The sequence below is a fragment of the Eulemur rufifrons genome, chromosome 7 (assembly GCF_041146395.1).
Source record: "Eulemur rufifrons isolate Redbay chromosome 7, OSU_ERuf_1, whole genome shotgun sequence".
Lineage (NCBI taxonomy): Eukaryota > Metazoa > Chordata > Mammalia > Primates > Lemuridae > Eulemur > Eulemur rufifrons.
The window spans coordinates 254,877,808-254,891,469 of NC_090989.1; the positions used below are offsets into that span (position 1 = coordinate 254,877,808).

General features: G+C 44.2%; 1 protein-coding gene across 1 annotated transcript in view; it reads left to right on the plus strand.

The window, feature by feature from the left end:
• The window catches only part of TDRD7 (tudor domain containing 7), a 68,797-nt gene extending 62,567 nt beyond the window's left edge, over window positions 1-6,230 (plus strand). Inside the window, exon 17 of the mRNA XM_069474460.1 lies at window positions 5,816-6,230. Within this exon, the coding sequence (XP_069330561.1) occupies window positions 5,816-6,036 (221 nt within the window). The 3' untranslated portion in view covers window positions 6,037-6,230. The remainder of the gene's footprint in view (window positions 1-5,815) is intronic.
• The last annotated feature ends 7,432 nt before the right edge of the window (window positions 6,231-13,662 follow it).

The window sequence follows — 13,662 nt, forward strand, 5'->3', positions numbered from 1 at the left end:
AACAGGAGGAGAATATTTCATTATTGTTATTGTGTAAGTTCTTTATTGCATAAATTTTAATACTTTGACCTAATGGAGTATTACACAATCATAAAACATTCTTGGGTCAGAGAATATGACCATTTTCAAGGCCAAGTGAGTTTCTAGTTTACATCACAGCTAAAAGCATGTGAGTACAATTTTACCACATTTACACCAGCCTCTCGACTATCATTAAAATTTGAGGAGCTAATTTAATAGGCATACAAAGATAACTCTCTAATATTGTCTAATGAGGTTTCCCTTTTATCTTTGTGAAAGCATACAACTGCTGGTGACTCCCCTGTGAGCGCCCTACCATTAGGTAGCATGAGCAGTTGGAGGAAGCTCCACCCAGAGGCCTGACAGCGTTAGCTGAGGGCGTGGAGGCCAGAAGGCACTCACCTGGGCTCTCTGTGTCCTGCCACACTGGGATATGGGGAGTCATGGCCACATGGTGCCATCCTGACCCCTTTGCTACTGCCCACAGTCTTCAGCCCCGCTTACCCCATACCTTGAACACAGTGACAGAAGTGATTTATCTCAGCAATGAAAGAGATTATGTATATAGATTCTTCTTTTACTTACTGACAGGCTTTTATTAGAAGGCTTATATTGCTTTATTTTGAAATATTTGCCAGTTTCACTGTGTCTTCCTACTGGAACTCGAAGGAAATTCCCAGGGTAATTGGATATAAAGCAAAAATGGCACTTTATACATGGCATGGCCACCAGTTAGTCTGCTTTGGACTCAAACCTCTAAGTAGTTTCTTCAGATCTAATGGTTACTTGTTTTCATTTGTACTTTTTAATGTTTTGATTTTGCTAACAACGTGTTTTGTTAAACATGACAGTCAGACTGCCCAAAGAAGGATTCTCAGTGAGTAATGAGTGCAGGTACCATCATCCCCATCACCAGCATTGTGGCTAACAGTTACTGGTGCTTACTGTATGCTAGGGACTCTGCAAGCCACTTTAGGTCTTTCTTCTTGTCTAATACATGTAGTTAGTGCTATCTGTTTCCCTCTAAGCACTGCTTTTGCTGCATCTCACAAATTTTGATTTATTATGCCATATTTTCATTTAGCTCAATATATTTTTAAATTTCTCTTGAGATTTCTTCTTTGACCCATGTGTTATTTAGAATTGTGTTGTTTAATCTCCAAGTATTTGTAGATTTTCCAGCTATCTTTCTATTATTGATTTCTAATTCTATTAATTCCATTCTGGTCTGAGAGCATACATTATATGATTTCTAGTATTTTAAATTTGTTAAGGTATGTTTTATTTCCCAGAATTTGTCCTGTCTTGGTGAATGTTCCATGTTAGCTTGAGAAGAATGTATAGTCTGCTGTTGTTGAAGTAGCCTATGGATGGCAATTATATCCTGTTGATTTATAGTACTGTTCAGTTTAACTGTGTCCTTACTGATTTTCTGCCTGCTAGATCTGTCCATTTTTGATAGAGGGGTATTAAAGTCTCCCACTATGATAGTATATTCATCTTTTTCTCCTTGCATTTCTTTTAGGTTTTTGCCTCACGTATTTTGATGCTCTATTGTTAGGTGCATATGCATTAAGTATTGTCATGTCTTCTTGGAGAATTGATCTCTTTACCATTATGTAATGCTCCTCTTTTTTTTTTTTTTTTTTTGAGGCAAAGCCTCACTCTGTTTCCCTGAGTAGAGTGCCATGGTGTCAGCCTAGCTCACAGCAACCTCAAACTCCTGGACTCAAGTGATCCTCCTGCCTCAGCCTCCCGAGTAGCTGGGACTACAGGCGCACACCACCATGCCTGGCTAATTTTTCTATTTTCAGTAGAGATGGCGTCTTGCTGTTACTCAGGCTGGTTGTGAACAACTGAGCTCAAGTGATCCTCCTGCCTTGGCCTCTCAAAGTGCTATGATTACAGGAGTGAGCCACCACACCCAGCCTCCTGTTTATCCCTGATAACTTTCCTTGTACTGAAGTCTGCTCTGTCTGAAATTAATATACATACTTCTACCTTCTTTTAATTAGGGTTAACATGGTATATCTTTCTCCATCCCTTTACTTTTACTGTATATGTATCTTTATATTTAAAGTGGGTTTCTTATAGACAATATGTAGTTGGGTCTTATGTTTTTTATTCACTCTCACAATCTCTTTTAATTGGTATATTTAGACTATTGATGTTTAAAGCGATTATTAATATATTTGGATTAATATGTGTCATAGTTGTTTCTGTTTTCCATTTGTTGACCTTGTTCTTTGTTCTTATTTTTGTCTTCCATACTTTTTGTGCTTTTTGTGGTTTTAATTGAGCATTTTCTGTGATTCCATTTTCTTTCCTTTTTTAGCATATCAATTATATATCTTTTCTTACTTTTCTTAGTGGTTGTCCTACAGTTTGCAATATACGACTAATCCAAGTCCACTTTCATGTAAAATTATATTATTTCACAAGTGGTATGAGTACCTTATAATAACAAAATAACCCTAATTCCTTTCTCTTGTCCCTGTATCATTACAGTCATTCATTTCACTTATATATAAGCATATATTATACACACACACACATACACAAAACATACATAATCAAACACATTGTTGGTATTATTATTTTAAACAAACTTATCTATTAGATGAATTAAGAGTAAGAAAATAAGTTTTATTTACCTTTACTTATTCATTGCCTGATGTAGATCCAAGTGTCTGACCTATATTATTTTTCTTCTCTTTGAAGAACTTCTCTTAACATTTTTCCCAAGGCAGGTCTACTGACAACAAACTCTCCCAGTTTTTCATTGTCTGGGAGTCCTTATTTCTCCTTCACTTTTGAAGGATAATTTCGTAGGGTAAAGATTCTACTTGATGGGTTTTTTTTTTCTCTCAACACCCTAATCTTTTCTTGCTTGCATGGTTTCTGCTAAGTCAGATGTCATTCTTGTCTTTGTTGCTCTATAGGTAAAGTGTCTTTTTCCTCTGGCATCTTTCAAGATTCTTGTTTATCTCTGATTTTCTAAAGTTTAAATATGATATGCCTAGATGTATTTTGGGGAACATTTATCTTTCTTAATGTTCTCTGAGCTTGCTGGATCTGTGGTTTGGTGTCTGACATTAATTTGGGGGAAATGTATAGTCATTATTGCTTCAAATATTGTTTCTGTTCCTTTCTCTCTTTTTTCTCCTCTATTATTCCCATTATGCATATGTTATACCTTTTGTAGTTGTCTCATAGTTCTTTAATATTTTGTTCTGGTTTTTTTTTCAGTCTTTTTCTCTTTGCTTTTCAGTTTTAGAAATTTCTATTATCATAGCCTCAAGCTCAGAGATCGTCCTCAGCCATGTCCAGTCTTTTAATGAGCCCATCAAGGCATTCTTCTTTTCTGTTATAGTAGTTTTGATCTCTAGCATTAAGTTTGATTCTTTCTTAGAATTTCCATCTTTCTGCTTAAATTATCCATCTGTTTTACATTTTGTCTGCTTTTCCATTGAAAGCCCGTACTATATTCATCATCGTTGTGTTAAATTCCTAGTCTGGTAATTCCAACATTCCTGCCATATCTGACTCTGATTCTGATGCTCATTTTCTTCCAACTATGTTTTTCCCTTTAGTATCACTTGTAGTTTTTTTTGCTGAAAGGTGGCCATGATGTACTGGGTAAAGGAACTCTGGGTAAATAGGCCTTTAATAATGTCATGGCAAGGTGTATATGTGGGTGGCCGGGGGGGGGGGGGGGGGGCCAGGAGGCAGAAGTTCTACCAGCCACTTTATTTCATTGAATTCTCCCATGCTAGGAGGTTAGGTACTATTACTATAACTATCCTACAGATTGGGACACAGCAGCTTAGAGTAGTTAAGTATCTTGCCCAAGACCCCCACAGCCTTAACCCAGCAGCCTGCCTCTCCAGTGCATGCCTTCTTCGCTGTGTACTTCCTTCTCAGAGTGAAAGTGTTGTTTTAAAGTCAAAGGCCTGAATTCAAGTCACTTAACTTCTCAACCTACCCCATAATTATTTATAAAATGACTAGCAAATCCCTGTCCTGCTTATGTCACTAAACTAATACATGGATCAGATGAGAGAGTGAATATGAAATCATCTAGTAAACTAAAACATGTAGCACAAATGCATGAATGTTTCTTTGTATACTAATGTCTAGAAACATAGTGTTGCTCTTGGGTCCCATCTGTGACCTCATTTCCTTTTCCAACCTCACCTGTGCCAAGCCTTCTTTCTTCCTGTTGACTTGCTCTTAATTTGCAAAAATCTACCTGGGCATCAGATTACTCATCATGAAGGCAGAACCCCCCCCCCTTTTTAAAAAAAATCAATTGAAAACACATGCATAGGAACTATTAGAGTCTATGTTGTAGAGAGTACATCTGCCTTGCTCCAGTGTAGGCATCCACAAGAGAGAGTAGTGACATAGACTGGAAATTTCATGGGAGTCACCTGTTGTGACATGGCGGCCATTGGAGTCATCACTTTGGTAGACTTTGTTGTCATCCAGCCAAGCCCTTTGAAATATTTGGTAATATCCCTAGATCCATAGAACTCTGTGGAATCTAAGTGGAACTCACGAGAGTGTTTAGAATGCTTTCAGGATTCTCTAGGGACCTTGGGATTAACCGTTACCCACTCACAGATAGTGTCACTGGGTGATTACTCTCCCAAGCTTCCCGGTGAGCTGTTGCTTCATTACATACGACCTTGACATGAGCATTCTTTGCATCTACACAGTATGGCTTTGCATACAATTTCCTGCATCATATAAGTAAGGGAGCCATACTGTGGGGTCATCTCTTACCTTACTGATGAAGCACTATAGAAAGATTACCTTTTTCCTTGCTAAATAACATGGCTCAAAAATTGTCAGGGCTGCTGGAGATAAAATGAGAATTTTAGCCTTCTTTTGTGGGAAATTCTTAATAGTCAAAGAATTTAGCCCACTCACTATACATACATACTCACTATACATTTGCTATACATAGCAAATCTTCCAAGATTATGTCTAAAACTCCTAGATTTTCATTCCTCTGGGGCTTAATTTATGGTTTGTCTAGTCCAGTGCATGTGGAGTTAATTTATATTAGTTTAATAATATTTCTTGAAAAATATACGTTCATGCCTCAATTTTGTTTTAAAATCTAATCTGATTTCTCAAGTTTGAAAGTTGTAGAGATTTAGAGATGCCTTGGGGCTTAAAAATTCATCTGGTTCAATGAGTTTCTTTTATGATAACTGAGACCTGAGAGATCAACTGATTTCCCCAAGATCATACCACCTGATAGAGGAAGAACTGGAAATAGTAACTGAGTCTCCTGACTTTCAGTCCAGTGCTTTTTCCATGGTGCTGTGTATAATTTTGAAAAATTACACTGTAAATAAATCATACAGCAATTATTTTTGCTATATTTGGTCCTTAAGGAAAAAAAAATGTTAAGAGAAATGTCATTAATATCATTGATATTGATATTTTATTTCCCCATCTATCTCAATTAATAGTTTAAATCTGCATATACTTTATATATGGGAAATATACGGTAGTCATTATTACATCATTTTATAATACAACATTAAATCACAAATGAAACTTGTGTCTATATGTAAAAACTTACAGAAGTGACTTCATTCAGAGTAGAAAAACTGTGAGCTGGACTTTTTAGATTGCTCAGCAACTGTTTTTCAGCTTAGGCAAGTTTAACCTGGGATGCTTAAGCTACCTTGGAATTGCCTGAATAGCTTTCCATTATGATGGATCAAAGAAAGGCTCCTTTGACCCCTCACTGCTCCCTTTCCTCTCTTTCTCCTAGGAGTGAAGTGCAGCCAGTGGTCTGAGGAGGCTTCGATGGTGTTTCGAAATCATGTGGAGAAGAAACCTCTGGTGGCATTGGTGCAGACAGTTATTGAAAACACTAACCCTTGGGACCGGAAAGTAGTGGTCTATTTAGTGGACACATCACTGCCAGACACTGATATCTGGATTCATGATTTTATGTCAGAGTACCTGGTTGAGCTTTCAAAAGTTAATTAATCATTGCTTCTGAGACCTTGACAACTAATTCAGATTTTTTAGCAATAACAAAATGTAGTAGGCTTTTAAAAAAAAATCTTATTTCTGCTACATGGCTCTGACTGCTGTGGGGGATTGAAAAGAATATGCTTAAGTTTGACAAAAGATATTTAACAAGTTTTGTTTTAACAGAGTTGACTTTGCAAAGAAAATTACACTTGAATTATTACTATAATATTAGAATAAAAATGTTTATCAGTATAAAGCCTGACTAGCTTGTAATTTCTAGGCTTTATGATCTTAAGATGACAGTTTCCTTTTCCATTCATGTTGTCTTCCTTGCAGTGCTGAGTTGTTGTTCTCCAGTTAAATTGACAGTTTTATGACTTGCCTCTACTCTGATGTAGTGGTGTATCCCAAAGCAAGTGATCACCAAAGCATGTGAAGACTTATCCTCAGGCTTTAGCACGTCAGCATTGCTAGAGGAGCAGCCCAGGCAAACCAGCATGCTCCTCACCCCATATCTTGAGTGGCTTCTTATTGCCCAGGGAGTCCAGACCTAAGACCCAGGCCTCCCACAATCCCCCTAGCCAACCACATTGTCCACCGCTCCCTGCCTCACTGGACCTTTATCTGGTCACTAAACCCCACACATGTTCATCTTGGACTACTGGCATTCTAAAGCAAGCCTTGCTCCCATCCAAACATCGCTTATCTGCTCTCTCAGCCTGCAACCCATTCTTCCCACCACCACCACCTTTGCTTGTCAGTATCCTGCCTGACCTCCCAGGCTGACTCTGAAGCCTTCCCTGGTGCCCCTTTCTACTCCACTGTACTTTGATTATGCCTCTGTTCGTGCCCATGCCTTAGTTGTGCTTTGCAGTATATAACTAGTTGTCTGTGCACCAATCACCCCAGCTAAATTGTAGGCCCCTTGAGGGAGGTATGGGTCTCAGTCATCTCTTTATCCAGTGATGTACTGGTGAATGTTTGACAACTGGTGCTGTTGGGTAGGGAGGTGAGCCTTGATTTGTGGTATTTGACAATTTTGATGTTATCAATAGTCTCACCAGTGTTGATTTCCAGCTAATAATGTGACATCACTGAATTTGGAGTTGGGAAAAAATGCACCTAAGCAGCTCTTGAAATCCATATGACAGACTTTAGCACACCACTGTCCATAGCATCCACAACAGGAAACAGGCAGAATGCCATCTTGCACACGTCAGGCACTCATTGTGTGCTTGCTAACTAGTGCGTAGAGGAGTTGGCAGATGGATAGGTTGCAGGCTTTAGCAGTGGTCCAGAGATGAGGTGGGGAGGCCCTGGACTAAGAGTAGAACAATGGGAATGAAGAAAAAACTTTGTGAAGTTTTTCATTAGAATTATTAGGTGTATTTGGGATACATCACTACAGAAGATCGGGAAAAGAGTGAAGCCAAGTCTTAAGATTTGAGAACATAGGATGATGAACCTTACTCAGTGTGAGTGGGAAGCTTAAAAATTTGATCTTGAACAATTTGAGCCAACGAGTAGACTTTTGTGTGTAGATATGCATAAACTATTGGAAATATGGAGTGGACTTCAGGGGAGAAAAACAAAGCTGGAGATGAAAATTCTTGAATCATTTCCTTGTTTTTATTTGAGAAAATCTAGGAAAAATGAGAACAGAAAGGAGATGGTAAAGAACCAGATGTTTTAAGTTTTTCATTTTAAACATGTCAAAATTATCTCTCTCGCTTTTTAAAGCTCATATTTAATATTTACAACTAAAGTGATTCAAAATTCAGGAATACTGAATGCCAGTGATTAATCACTTATGATGAAATAAAAATATCATGACATATAAGAGCTTAACTGAAATAAAGTAATGTAAATGATTTTTATAATGATTTATTTCCCTGAAAGAAAAAAAAAAAGCAAACATCCACAAATTGTCTACAAGTAAGGAAGAGGTGGTTTCTATTTCACTGACTTTAGAAATGTTTCTATTACTTTTTAAAATAAAACAATTTATTGTGTTTGTTGATGTAACAGAAAAATTAGTGCTGGGACAGTGTGACAAACAAATGAAACATGACCCCAACTTTGTACCGTATTCCAGAGTCACTTCCAGGTGGATTGAAAACCTAAACGTGAAAGGCTAAGGTAGGAAGGTAACATAGGAAGATACCTTTATGACTCAGGAACAGGAAAGAGTTCTTAAATAGGACACAGAAAGTGCCACCAATGAAGGGAAAGATTAATAGACTGTGAAAATTTAGAACACCCGTTCATCAAAAGACATCAATAAGGGGAAAACACAAAGCACAAAATAAAAGAATATGGTAGAGGAAATGCACACACAGAGACTATTGAATATATTCAGTAAACAAAAGACTCTCCAGAAGACAAATGGACAATAAATTTGAACACTCTACAAAAGAAGACATCCAACTGGCCAATCAACATGAAAAGGAGCTCAACCCATTAGCACATAGGGAAATTCGAGTTCAAACCTCAATGAGATTTAACAAAAAAAATCTACTCATATGCCACAATGGCTCCAATGTTTCAATTCTTGTTAAATCCAAGTGTCACTGAAAATGTGACACTGCTGTGGAAAACGGTCCTGTGACCCCACACTTGCAACGGCAGCGTGTGCACTTGTGCCGAGGATTCCGGCATAGAATGTTGACAGCAGCACTGTTGGTAATAGCAAACTGGAAACAACCTAAACGTCCATTTACTAAAATTGATTTTTTTAAAACTGTGGCATATAGAATGGATAACTCTATAGCAATGAGAGAGAACTATGGCTGCATGAAAGATCGCAGATTAATCTCGCAACACAGAGTTGAGCAAATGAAGACAAACCAGAGGGTTGAGGAAAGTAAGGATGTGATTAGCATAAAGGACAAGAAAGTGAACATCTTTGGGAGGGATCTGTGACCCAGGAGGGACAGGGGGGCTTCTGGGCAGCTGTCAGTGTTTCCTGTGGTCGCACAGGTATTCACACTATAAAAAGTTATGAAGCTGCATGTTTATGTGGCATGCACATATGACATACACGTATTTTGTGTGTTCTTATAGGTTTGATTCACAACAAAAATGTTTTAAAATAATTTGAAATATTAAACCATTGCTTATTTTGACATATATGGCACATGCCCCTTGAAAAGAGCATTCTCTTACAGCTGTGAGGGTTTTATAGGAATACATTTTCTTGAAAAACAAGATTTTTTAAATGAGTGTTTCTCATTAGTAATCTATACACCAGGATTAAAGAATTGATTTTATTAGGGTTTACCCCACCAAAAACTTCCCCATGATAATCCCTATGTCGATACAAATTCCTTTGTGTGAGCCATTTGGGTTTGAGTGGTTGGTTCTGGAAAACATACAGCCTTTTAAGAACGTGAAACTTTTCGTTGTTAAGTCGTTATACGAGACACTCCACTCTGTCTCAGTGTAGAGAGAATGCCTTGGACCAGACTCTGTTGGAATAACGTGTTGACAAAACGCTTGCTATTACAGCTTCGGCTATACCAGACCTAGCTGGGCTGTGGGAAGCTGGGCCAGATCTTTGCTTCAGTCGAAGGAGTAAAGGTGCAGGAGCTGCTTAGCTGGCTTCGTTCCATCACTTTTGAGTACTTCTGATTCTCAGAGGCTTAAATTCTAGACCCCTCAGGAATGCAAACCTGCCCCCCTTTTTCCAGATAACCCTACCATCACTTAAACTCTCCCTGGTACGAGTGGGAAAACTGAGACCCGGACAGGGGGCGACCCGCGCTCACTCGGCTGCGGAGCCAGACTCCCTGGCGCTCCCCTCCGCAGGTGTCGCTCCCGGACCGGGGTGGGTGCGCTGTGCCCCGGCGCCCCCGAGCGGAGGGGGAGGGAAGGAGGGAGAAGGCGGTGGCGGGGCGGGGCGGGGCGCGGTGACAGCACGAAGCCGGGCCCGCCCCTGGCTCCCACCCCCAAAGCCCACAGCGCCCGCCCGCCCGCGGCCCTCCGGGAGCTTGTCCAGCCCCGCGCTTCGCTCGTCCGCCCGCCGCCCGCCCGAGCACCGCGGCCGCCGCCCGCGCCCATCCGCCCGCCGCCCGCGCTCTCCCCGCCGCCCGCGCCCGCGCCAGCCCCGCCGCTCTGCGTGCCGGTAAGCCCCCCACCCCGCCTGGGGTCCCCCTCGCGCCCGCGGGGCTCCCTGCCCCCGCGCCGGGGCCTCAGCCATATCTGGGCAAAATATTCAGCTGTCGCCGCCGCCGCCAAGAGGGACTGAGCGTGGCTCCTCTATAAATAGCTGCCGCCTCGGGTTGCCTCCGGGGCTGGGGAACCCGGGTCTCGGGGTCCGGAGCCCGGCGCTCCGGTCCCCGCCGCCCCGCGCGCGCGACCCTGGCCGGGGGCGCTCTCAGCTCTGGACCTTCGCGCCGGGTCTGTGAACGCGAGAAGGAGCCGGGGCTTTGGAGGGAACGCGCCGAGGGCCGGGGTCCTGGCGGAGCGGGCGCCCCCGCTGGACTCGAGCGCCGCCGGGCTCCACACCCGCGGGGCGCTCCGCTGGGTACAGGTGCCCGCGCGGGCCGGGGCGCAGCCTCTGCTCCGCCTGTAAGAGGCTGGGGGTGGGAGTGCGGGCGGAAGGGCTCCGGTGGATGTGGAGCCGGGTTCGCGCTGCGCCGGGTTGGGGCAGGAAAAGTTTCCCCGAACTACAGGAGACAAGGTTTAAAGCGCCACGACACGCGTTATGCGGCCCGATAGAGCTGCAAAGACCCAGGAGGTGGGAGCCCCCTGGTTGTCGCCAGGTCAGGGGATGGCCTTGGCAAGCACCCTCCCTTCTCTGGACCTCGGATTCCCTATTGGAAGGGCGAGGTCTGGTTCCCGCGATGGAGGTAGGAGCCCGGGCCGTGAGAGCAGCGGGGAGCGCTCTTGGCCGCCCGTGCTCCCCCCACCTGTTCACCGACGCCGGGGACACAGGCGCGCACATCCGGAGGGGCTGCGGAAATTGGAGACTGGTGCCCGCTAGACTCGAGTCGTATCACGGGACCCACTAGGGACCTCGGAGTAGCCTGGGCCGTACACTCCCGGGAAGTGCACCCTTGCGGTGCCTATGGGCACTTCTCTGCTGCGTAGACGGCATCGCCTTGGCAAGGCAGCGTGTGACCCATACGCTTTAGATCCAATGAACTGTGCAGGTCTAGGGGTTCCAGTGCAGGCGCTCCTTGGCCACAGTTTCCCCGCCCTTACTGCGGCTCGATGCGCCCTCCAAGCCGGGCAGCGCTGCCCCCACCACACCCCTTCGCCCACCGCGGCTAGAACGACCCTGTATGCGGCACTCGCCCTTCGCCCTCTGAGACTCTTGGAGGTGACCTGGCTTAAGCTCTTCCGTGTCCAAATCGCAGAACCAGACCCTGAACCCAGGTGCTGGGGCCTCAGCGGGACCTCGAAGGCCCTATCTTTCTCCCAGAGGTGACTGCCATTTTGTCCTCCGTGAAGGGCTGTGGAGCCCCCTGCTCAAGGTCACACTGCTGGACACGCCGGGAGGTCTGCACTCTCCGCCAGCCTTTCCCTCCTCTTCTCCAACCCTTCCCGCTGCTCAGGCAGGTCTTGGAGCTCTGTGGGCCCCGCCCCGTCAACGCCCCTGTCTTCGTCTTTGCATCTGCTGCTGCCCAGGACTTTCCCTTGCCCCGACAATAGCGCCCTCATCCTGAAGTTCCATTTTTGTTTCTACTTTACTTTCTATTATATGTTTTCTCTGAAGCCATCTCAAAGCCTTACAGATAAAAGGAGAAATGGAGCCATATGGTAAGGTTCCCATCAAACTTGAGCCACACAACCTACACGCAGAGTGGAAACAAAACACTGTCACTTTGGTGTATTATCTTTAACGAATTAGTCTTACAAACCCACATTTTAGAAAGTCATTGGCCCTTGAGCTCCTCCCAGCCTAAGTGGAAAACCAGTGTCCTCTAAAAATAGCATCCTCCCCACCTTATCAGGGCCTCACACCTTCTCCCTCCTCCTGGGTAGGGCCGTCTCTGCCGCTCAGCAAAAACAGAAAACACTGAGGTAGTGGCAGCTCTGAGCAGCGGGAGGTGGACTGGCCTGGAGGTTAGGACGCCTGTCTCCAGCCCCAGCTCTGCCACCACTCAGAGTGACCTTGAGCAATGAGGGTCTGGACAAGATGGTCTCTAGTGGAGCCGGAATGAAGACGGCTTGGGGTCTCCCTTGGAGGACTTTCTAGCAAGACCCACCGTGTGAAGAGTTGGGGAAGGAGTGGGACGAAGTGGCTTCCCAAGAGCCAAGGGAGGAAAGAGGTGGGTAGCTCTCCCAAGTTGCTGCTGAGACACAGAGGCAGGTGAGGGCTAGGAAGGGGCCATCAGAATTGGCAGGGGTCATGGGTGACTTTGCAGAGGGTTCAAAAATGGGATATGTCAGTGACCTGGCCTGTCTGTCTGAGCCCCAGTTTCCTCCCTGTATGATGGAGACAACAATAGTACCCATTTCATATGGGCTGCCACGGGGACAGGTGAGACGGTGGAGGGAAAGTCGTCCCCACCCCGCCAAGAGCCTGTACCATGCGGTGATATTATTAGTGTTAGTGAGGGGCAGAGGCAGGAGTGCATGGGAGCTGAACAAGTGGAGAGAGAGCTAGGGACAGGTTAGGTGCTCCTGGGATGAGGAGCGTGATAAGAGGAGGGGAAGGGTCGGGGGAGAGTTAAAAGAGAATCTAAGGGTGTGCCCACAAACTTAGCTTAATGACCTGCTGTACGTCATAGGCTCCTCTGAAACCAGGCTGAGCAAAAAAAAAAAAAGCAAATGAAGTGGGTCCTGGCTCAGACCCTATGTCACCTGCAAAAGAGGATGGTGACTGGCCATGAAGGGTGTTTTGACCCTGCCCAGAGGCCTCGTGACCTTGGCTTGCTTATTTCTGAAATGACGTCATCTATCGATGACTCCTGCTGAGCTCAGTCATAATGGCCTTTTCCAGTCAATGTTTTGATTTTTCAGTCTTACTAATGGACCAGCCAGGCTGCCAACATTTCTAAAGAGGCCAGTTCAGTTTTTGCTTAAAGCCAGAACACCAGAGGGATCGATTGTTGGGCTGCTAGGAGCCATTATCAGTTTAAAACCATAAGCCCGTTTCTATGGAAAAACATGAATCAGAATAGCACAATTCTGGGGCCATTTCCTCTCTCTTTTTTTGTTTTGTAAAATCATCTTTTGGTTAATTATGATAGGACCAGACTCTCTTTGCTCTTAATGATAATGAGAGAATGAGCTCATTGGAGTCAACCTAGGACGCAGGCTGGAAGGTTTTCTTCTGTGTTAGAAGGTGCTGGATCCTTGTCTGATCTGAAAAACTAAACAAACTCAAGCATTTCTTTTGTTTCTCCTATTATGTCCTTTTGGTTTTCTCTTGGGAAAAAAACAGATTTATGAAAAGGCTGGACATTACCGTGTGTGAGGAGGGAAGAGAGAGGGAGGGGCAGATAAGCCCTACCCTGTGTCCCTGTCTCAGTCATCTTCTCAGGGGCCCCAACTCAGCCCCCACTCACTCTGGGGCTTCAAGGGTGCAGACCCCAGGGTGGTTCCTAAAGCTGATTCTGGCAGGTGATGAGTTATGGCCACTGAGGCGTTTGCTCTCCAAGCCCAACGGAACCAAGGGTAGCAGAACTG